Source organism: Pelecanus crispus, chromosome 3 (assembly GCF_030463565.1).
Source record: "Pelecanus crispus isolate bPelCri1 chromosome 3, bPelCri1.pri, whole genome shotgun sequence".
NCBI classification, from domain to species: Eukaryota; Metazoa; Chordata; class Aves; order Pelecaniformes; family Pelecanidae; genus Pelecanus; species Pelecanus crispus.
In genome coordinates, this window is record NC_134645.1 from 128,826,586 (window position 1) to 128,836,000 (window position 9,415).

A 9,415-nucleotide genomic window follows, 5' to 3' on the forward strand; every position below is an offset into this window, starting at 1 on the left:
ACAAAGGATGCTCTCACAATGCTCCTTCCTCTGAAAGTAGAGGGGCTGGTGTGGAAAGAACCATCCAGGAATAAGACCTTGGCTCCTTCTGTGGGTTAGGGTGGGACTGTGCTCTGGGCTCCACCCTGGGCATCTAGCTGCTGCTGGGGGTGGGGTGGGGGAAGTGGGGGGCGGTAGGGGGTGTCTCTGGATGAGCTCCCATTGCAGTCGCTGAAGTCTCAGCCTATGCAACCTACCCTGCTCACCCAAAAAGTGGATGGGGAAGTCTGTTGTCTAATCACAGATACTTAGCGCCTTTTGAGGACACCTAGATATTTGTGATTCTAAGATATCAAAACTGTCTACCCCAGGCTGGATGAGCTAGCTAAGGCTTAATGGAAGAGCTGCTCCTTCTGCAGGGACAGTGGGAGGATGGAAAATATCCCTTTGTACCACAAATGGCCAGGGATACCTGTGCCTCAGGGCTTTAGCTGATAGTCCTTCTAGGTAGTTAATTTGCTATTGAAGGTGCAATTATGGTCATTTTAATACTTGGCCCACAAAGTGGGTTGAAATCTTAGTGGAGTGCCAGCCCTTCTGGAATTACAGAATATTCTCCTAAATTATCTTTTACTTTCAATTGTTTCTCTGTACAGGTGCATCTCTGGCTCCAGGGAATGAAAGTGAATGTAAGCAAGAAGGGGGATTCTGTAGTTTTTTGACATGCTATCACCCTTATTCCATGTTTGGAAGGTGTTCAGCATTTGCGGTTTGCTGCAAAAGGTAAATTCTAAAGCCAAACATTCAGGAATTGACCCTCTGCATTCTTGGCTGAAATAGATCTGTTGTTCTCTTTACATCCACACTGCTGGATAACACCCTCCTGCATCCATGTTGAGAGGCAGAGGCCAGGGAATGAGGGTTAAAGTCCCTTGGTAAAGCTGCTTGCACCTGCCCTGTGTGGGGCTGAAGAAGCCCAAATTCAGCCAGCATCTTCCCAGTCCCCCTCAGCCCCATGAGACCAGACTGGGGGCTTTCATGAAGACTTTCCCATGCTGTTGGAAAGCGAAGTTTGATCTTTGTGTAGTGTGGGGCACAGGACCACCTCCTTGAGGTTTCTGAAGAGCCTTGTGTTCAAGGCTGTAACCACTAAGGAAAGCATAGGTCCAAGTCTCCTGCAATAAGAACTGGAGTTTATCTGAGGAAGGGTCGTCCAGTAATTCCCTACAGGTCGTTATAATAGGAGAAGTGGCAGAGATGGTGGAGGAAGACAAAGAAGGAACATAAGAAGGAAATATCGGTGACCACATATTGTGCTTTGTTTATGCAGCAAATGATGATGAACCCCTGAACTTTCCGATCAGGATATGCACCTCACTTCTGGCTCCTGGAATTGGCTCCTGATGTCCTCTCCCCACCCTGCCTCTGCCGTGCCCAGGTGGTGTGACAGTGGGATTGGAAGCACTGCTCAAGCACTGCTCCTGCTGGGTTCTATTGGGCTGGAGGCATCCTGTCACAGGCCTGGTGTCATCTGGGCAGAGGCTGCTTTTCCCAGCTTCAATAAAGACATGTTGTTTCACAGAACCACAGAATCACAGACTGGTTGAGGCTGGAAGGGACCTCTGCAGGTCGTCTGGTCTGACCTCACTGCGCAAGTTGGCCACCCAGAGCTGGTTGCTGAGGACTGTGCCCAGGTGGCTTTTAAATACCTGCAAGGATGGAGACTCTACAATTTCCCTGGGCAATCTGTGCCAGTGCCTGATCACCCTCACAGTAAAAAAAGTTTTCCTGATGTTCAGAGGGAACCTCCTGTGTTTCAGTGTGTGCCCATGGCCTCTGGTCCTGGCACTGGACACCACTGAAAAGAGACTTCTTTGCACCCTCCCTTCAGGTATTTATACACATTAATAAGATTCCGCCCTGAGCTTTCTCCAGGCTGAACAGTCCCAGCTCTCTCAGCCTTTCCTCATAGGAGAGAAGCTCCAGTCCCTTCACCATCTTGGGCACCCTTCATTGGACTCTCTCCAGGTATGTCCATGTCTGTTTTAGACTGGGGAGCCCAGAACTGGACACAGTACTCCAGGTGTGGCCTCATGAGCACTGAGTAGAGGAGAAAGATCACGTCCCTCATCCTGCTGGCAATACTTGGTCTAATGCAGCCCAGGATACCTTCAGGATAGCCTTCTTTGCCACAAGGGCCCATGATGGCTTACGCTCAGCCCGGTGTCCATCAGGATCCCCAGGTCCTTTCTTGCAAAGCTGCTTTTCAGCTGGGTGGCCCCCAGCATATATTGGTGTGCGGTTGTTCCTCCCCAGGTGCAGGACATTGCACTTCTCCATGTTGAACCTCATGAGGTTCCTGTCAGCTCATTTCCCCAGCCTGTCAAAGTCTCTCTGGGTGGAAACAACCCCCTGGTGTTTCAGCCACTCCTCCCATCTTGGTGTCACCTGCAAGCTTGCTGAGGGTAACCTATATCTTAAAATTTCCCAATGTCCAGGGAGGAAACAGGATGTCTCCTCCTCTTTTCCTATCTGGAGACCATATGAGACCAGCCCTGTTGCTCTCTGCTCTCAGGCACTAACCTCAGCCCTCCTACAAACCAACATGCAAAGCTGTGCTGCAGCTGCCAGTGAACATGTGTATTTGTCTGTGCTCAGGTCTGCATGTGACCAAAATACTTGTCAGGGAGCAGTGAGACTGTTCCACCAGGGAAGTCTGGCTTCAGAGCAACAAGGCAGCTCCAGGTTTAAACCAGGAAGGCAGGTCAGCAAGGTGTACAGCCGGGATCAAAGCTGGCAAATAGCTCAATCAAGGGCCAGAGAAAAGAAATTGAGCTTAAAAGTGGCTCTTAACTGGTGTTTGGGACAGTCCTGCTTATCACAGCTCTTTCTCATGCAGCACTGTTACTCAAGGCCATGTAGCAGCTCCATGTGAATCATGGCTTTGAAAACAGAGAGCTAAACCTCTGAAAGGGGTGAGGTGAGCACAGGACATTCCCTGTATGTCTCCTGGGAGGTGGCCCCTGGACTCAGGGGTCCCATGGCTTGGGGCTTTCCCTAGGAGGGACATTCAGCTTTATCAAGATGGGAAGTAACTGTATCTCTGTGCTGTACTTCTTGATGACATGCATGAGTCTGGTTTTTGAGTAAGGCAGAAAATGAAAACCTCTTCTGAGCCTTCTGCTCCATAACTCCATCACTGGGTAGAGTTCTGCTGCCAAGCATTCTCCCTGCAGACAAAATTGCAAATGCTTTTCATCTGGTGTGTTTTGGAAAAATAAAAAGTCACCATAGAGCCATCTTCATAGCAAGTGAGAGCTGCATTAAGTTACTCAGTCAAATGTGATGGAAGCAAATGCCGACAAACAGAAGCCTAGCATCTCTGCCAGGTATTGCATACCCAACTGGAAAGTTGGCAATGGCTGAGGATGGCCTTCTTCAAAAGAGAAGTCTTCACCAGAACAACCAGAGTCACTTCTTATGAACACACATGATCATGGATATGCACACGTATTTACCCACAGGTGGATCACAGTCATGGAGGCATTTTGTAGAAAGGGTGAGGTCAGCCCGTTGGCAGAGAGCAGCCAGTCTAGCCTCAGGTTGTCTCCAGATGGGTGGAAAGAAGACACCCTGCTCACTCCCTGCAGGACTACCTATCTGATCCATGGGACACCTTTGAGATGTCACCTTGCGGGGGAGCTGGACAGCCAGCCTGGGAGATCTATTTCCCTCTAAGGTCTACAAAGGTCTCCTTGGGGGTTGCCCATGGGATAGCCCAAGTGCTGATGAGGGCAAGGGAGGTCCCTCCCCTCTGCATGGTGGGATGGGGCATTAAGGATCAAGACAGGGGTGACATTTGGCCATTCACAGCAAGCAATACCCTCTATATTGAGGCCATAATTTTTGCCAAGGTAAAGATCAAGGCTTGGAAAGCATGAGCAAGACATTTCAGCTTTTGAATTGTAGAGAAGCCTCAACAGTTGGTGGCCAGCTACCCATTGACTCCTGCCCTGTTGAGAAATAACGATGTTTCCTCTCCTTCCCTTCCACAGTGTGCACTTCATTCCCAGACATAACCATAAAAGGTCACATTGCCAAGCGGTGCCACTCAAGGGAAAATTAAGCATTTGGACAAGTTCAGGCAGAACTGCAAGTGGTAAGAGAGGGGCTGAGACAAGAAGAAATATTTCAGTACCAAATATTATGTGACCTGTGAAGTATGTATACCATATCTTCCATAATATCTGCTGCATGCAACACATTTGGGGGGATTCAGTTCCTCTGACTTAATTTGGATTACTACAGATGCAGTGGTAGCTAGACTCCCATCACAGTCAGTAGAGTCAGGAGAACCAAAAGACAGGTGAGGACGGCTTCAGTTCCTTGAACATTGGCAGTAGTGCCATTTCTAGAGCTGTGTAATATTCTGCCTGGTCTCCGTGTGCTGTTGTGGAAGAGTCAAGATCTCTTGCAAGTCCTGTCTATTACAGGACTGCAAAAATTAAAATCTGTAATTTTAAATGTCATAAATGAGATCTTCTAAGGCCCTTTTCTGTATAGTTCATTAACACCATTGAACACTGTTTAGTGTAGGAAATCCCACAAGGAACTGCACATTAGATGTTGCATTTTCATAATGTATTTGGGCTAAAAGTGAATATAATATAATCATCCTGCTTATCTGCTGGTTCAGGAATAGTCAACAACTGTGTTCTTTGTAAGCTAATTCTTTTGTACACTTGCATTTCTCAGCAAAACTTATGACTTCTGTCATGATGACAACTAAAAACAGCCTGATGTTTTCTAGGCACAGATTTTCACTGCTTTGTGTCTGTTCTGCTGTCTTTTTTTCCCCTCTTAATAAACAGTGCTGGACTTGCTTTCAACCATAAGGCTCCTATGCATTCTCTTTGCTTTTTTCTTAGCAGTGTCAGATAGAGAGCAAGTCTACAGCCTACATCAAAGAGAAAAAAAAAAAAAGAAATAAACACTCAGAGGCATTTTTCTAAATCGGTTTTGAACTGCTTTTTGAGGGTAGACATAATCTAGCTGCTGTAAATGCACTGAGGAGAGGCCTGAAGCATGAGATTTTGCCTGAATGCATGGCCATGTTGGATGCCTCCTCTAGATATGTTCCCTCTGGGGGACAACAGTACCCTCTCAGCCCCTTTGATGTGTGAGCAAGCCCTGCCAACTATCTCACTGCACGACAGGGCCAGACTGTCAGCTAGCACCAGGCAGAGGGTCTAAAACTTGTCCAGGCATACATTCCTCCAAACACCCATTTTCCAAAACTTTGAGTTATATTAACTATCTCTATAACTTAAGTATAGGAAATCATGCCACGGAGATTGGAAGCAGGATGGGACATGCGAGTGTAAGTTTGTGAGTGCAAAGAAATAGTCATAGGACATATAAATCCTGCACTTTTGTCAGGCAAACAAAATCCCCTCCTGAACAACATTTCAGAAATGTGTGTATCCCAATGGAGAACTGAAGGGAGTGTGCCATATGGAGGGAGTGGGAGAGGAGCTAATGAAGAGAGGCCAGTGTAAGATGTTCTCCATCTGTTATCTTTTATGCATCCTGTCCAGAGGGACAGGTGGGAAAAAACCCCAAAACTTACATCCATTGCTGTGAAATTACAGGACAAACAACTTCTGGAGAGAAAAGAACTGGCATAAATTGTTGCACTATCTAAAAAAAAAAGAAAATAGGCCTACATCTTTCCCAGGGTGCTCATGGACGTCTTCTAGAAGCCAGAATATTAAGTCTCACATGCTGACGTTTTAATGGATAGTGTGTGTCTGGGTTTTTAGCTATTTCTAGCTCTCTTTCCCCAAGAAAAGATTTCTGCATAGCAAGAAAAAAAATTATTTTGGCATCTGAACACATTGCTGCAAAGGGAAGCTGAGTGCTTCCAGCCAGCCTAGCTCTTGGTACTGTAGGGTAAGGTCTTCAGTCCATGTCTGTCTATCCCTGGACAGCTGTACATCTCAGAAAAGCTCAAATTAAGGAGCAGGTGGCACTGTAAATAGTTGCCCTTGAACGTTTGTGTGTCAAAACCCAGGCAGGATCATTGCCCTCAGCCCATGCAACAGACACCCATATTTCAGCGATGTGAATGCTAAGCGACAACAATTTATTCAAAAGGAGGGAAAGCAATGGACAATATATTTGGATTTACTCTACATCATAAAGCTTTTTGCATTAAAAATGAAAGGTGCATGAGGCTTTGCAGCAGGATCCAGTGGTTTTAGCAGTAAGGGGTTTCAAAGCAAATTCCTAGGTTTAGAAGAAATTTTCATCGCTCTTGAATGGACAGTCCATGAAGTTGTTATAGTTGCCATGGCCTGCACAAAAAAAAAAAAAAAAAAAAAAAAAAAAAAAAGTTCAGATCGTCTTTATGCTTGTATTCCCTCCCTACTTACTCTCAGTTCATGCATATTTTCCTCTTGGATATAAATAGTTTACAAAATACTTAATGTCGTTTGTAGTCATGCTGGGACAGCCCTGTGCACTCATACCTGTGAGTAAGGAGAGTGTTTTCCTAATGCTTCAGGAAAAGCAGGGAATTAAATTGATATCCCTTGATATTAGGGTGAATGCATTCATTCCTGAGTGAAAATAGAAGGCTGCCTTTCACATACTAATTTCTTTTTACAACACTGTTGCAATTTTTGCACGCATTCGATGGCAGAGATCTGTGTTCACCCTGCAGCATAACTGAATTCCCCTCTGTTCCCCATACAACACAGCAGCCCAGTTCTGCAAATACCAAACCCTGATATTTTGCTCTGGCATAGGAGCTCTAAAAGGGTCAAACAGAGCTGGGACAGCACAAGGCTGACATCTCCAGCTGTACTTTATCTTTCTTGCTGGGGCAGATCATGGTGCACATCTCAGGAGAAAGAGCACTGTGGAGCTCAACCTACTTCAACGCTTCACTGTCCTCATGGCATAATAGGTTTTTTTGCTTATATGCAATCTCAACATTCAATAGCACGTCAGGGTTAAGGACACAGGCAAAATAGATTTGTCTGCTCATACTGCAGATAAGCCTTGGTGAATGTCAAACTCACGCTTTGCAGCAGTTGCGGAACCCAAAGCAACTTCCAACTTTAACCAGATGGAAGGGACATCTTCCAAAGTGACAGCTCCCTTTTCTGCAGAGAAACATGTCCCGCTGGGGTGAAGACAAACCTGCAACAAGAACAAAAAGTTTCCTTCCCTCTCATTCTGCAGGGCAGGGCAATGCAGTGTAATGCCAGCAGGGTTTCCCATTCATTGAGATGCCTTCACCACAAACTTGCTTTATGGACTGTTGCCCAGATTTGGCTGTATTGAAAGGCCATGTAAGAGGTGAGATTACAATGCATGTCTATACCTTGCAGAGGTGGGGTCCTTAGCTCACAGTGCATCTAAATGGATGGTGTTAAAATTCAGGTGGAGAATCATACAGACCTCGTGACTCATTGTCCTTTGCATTATGGAAAAGGGTCATGAGTCCAGAGGCTTTAATACGGGCTCCTATCCAAAAATAGTTGTCCAGGCTTCATTTTCACCTGCATACGCACTGCCGAGTGTGCTGTTATCCAAAGATCATGGCCACCACAGGCACCATCTCAGGTGTCTAACACCAGAGTGTTTGGCATGATCTTTTTTTAGGAAGACACCAGAAGTGGAAAGTCACTTTTCTTCAGAAGTCATAATTTCTCCACCTTTGAAAGAGTTTTCATAGGGGAGCACAGGCACTGAGCTATTTGACTACCTCCTGCTCAGTTTCTAGCAATTTTAACAAGTAGTGGTTAAAATGTGCTGGGAATTTTACTTCAGGTGCACAAAAATCCCCTTCTAGCACCTCCTTTCCATCTTACCTGGAGAAACCTGGAGTGCCAAGAAGAAGAGAGAAAAGAGCAGGCAAAGGATCTTCATGACTGCGGATTTGCTGTGTCACTGTAGGGAAAAGGACCAAGAAAGATGTATGACAGACAGTCCCTGGGATCTACAGTGTTCTGAACCGTCCAAATACTGTAGTAACCAAAATGGCATTTATATTACCTTTTTCTTCAAACTTTCAAAAATAACCAGTAAGAGCCATATGACATCATGACTGTTGTGTATGCATTTCTGGGAAAAGTAAATATATATGGGGCAACATGCTTTCAGGATATGTGATCATTAAGTTATTTTAGCAGTTTGCTCAGATTTCTTTCATGTTTTGCAAATCATCCGTAGCCAAAATGCATTCATGACTCTATTTTTAGTTAAATGTTTTATCTAATAAATAAACAACACTAAGCAAAATGAGGTGATTATACAGTCAAACTTACAAACTTCAAGAAAAAAAAAATGTTAATTTTGCAATTTTAAAATTTACCAAGAAATAGCAGCTAAAATCAACTTGCTCAAAATCTTCAGTCTCAGTCTACAGGCAACAGTTCTGGAATGGAAATGTACAACCAGATCAGTTCCCATTTGACAAATGAAATTTGAAAAGCAAACATATAATGTCTTCATTGAAAGAGTTAATTGAACTAATATCAGCAAAATGGAATAAGATAGCCTAGAAGGGCGCTTATGGATAAAGAAGAGGTAGTTAATGTCATATATCTTGGCATTAGAGAATCTTCTGATCTGTCACAAATTATGTTCTCTTAAGCAAGGAAGGCGAATGAGGTTGTGCTGAAATGTATCTCTGCAAACGGAATGGTAGAGGGTGACCCAAACCAGCTTTGAAATTAGTATTAGAAGTTTACACAGAATCCTGTATATTTGAAAATACTAGGAGAAACAAGTAGGCAAAGTCACAATTCTGAAAATTAAATAAAATTCTTAATATAGAGACACAGATAAAAAAATATATATTGGTTTCCATCAAAGAGACCACCAATTTCTCTGGACAACAGACCTCTCTAAAGTAACCTGACACAGCCAGATTTTTTTCTAGGAGTTAGTATTTTTATCAAAGTATTCTAGGTATTAGCATGTATTTGAACTACTTATTCAACCTGTGCAATTTCCAGAAAACTTAGATTAACCTTTTTTAGTAAACTACAAATTTAGGTTAGTAATGCAGAGGTTTCAGGTTTTGGGTTTGGGGTTTTTTTGGTTGGGTTTTTTTTTTGTTTTGTTTTGAGGCAAAGACAACAGCAGACATTGAAAGAAAGACTGAAAAGAACTGAGAAGTTACCGGGTATCAGGTGAGTGCAGAAGCCAAACAAGACCTGCTCTTGGTCCCTTCCCTCCAGAGGACTTTGGCTGTGGGGCTGAGAACTTCTTTTATAATCTGTTTCCTAAGGGGAGGGACAACTGCTTTCTCTTCTCAGCAAGTACACATTGAGCCAATCAAAAAATTACCCTTTTTTTTTGTGACTTCTAATCCAACCAGAACCAAGTTGCTTTTCACTTCCCAGTGAAAAAACAGGGTTTC

The 9,415-nt window shown here is 44.2% G+C and overlaps 1 protein-coding gene across 1 annotated transcript; it reads right to left on the reverse strand.

Annotated features, from left to right (window-relative positions):
- Window positions 1-6,296: 6,296 nt before the first annotated feature.
- On the reverse strand, window positions 6,297-7,917 carry LOC104037299 (antimicrobial peptide THP2). The gene is made up of 3 exons (XM_009491192.2): window positions 7,860-7,917; window positions 7,065-7,185; window positions 6,297-6,335 (listed from the first exon to the last, which is right to left on the reverse strand). Exons 1-3 carry the CDS (start codon window positions 7,915-7,917, stop codon window positions 6,320-6,322), a joined length of 195 nt encoding a protein of 64 aa, XP_009489467.2. The 3' UTR covers window positions 6,297-6,319.
- Between the last annotated feature and the right edge of the window lie 1,498 nt (window positions 7,918-9,415).

What these genes read in the sequence shown, in the direction of transcription:
- LOC104037299 (XM_009491192.2), bottom strand. Translation starts at nt 7,917, where the DNA reads ATGAAGATCCTTTGCCTGCTCTTTTCTCTCTTCTTCTTGGCACTCCAG. An exon ending in GGCACTCCAGGTTTCTCCAG is followed by an intron (nt 7,186 to 7,859) that starts GTAAGATGGAAA and finishes TTCTTGTTGCAG; the next exon opens with GTTTGTCTTCACCCCAGCGG.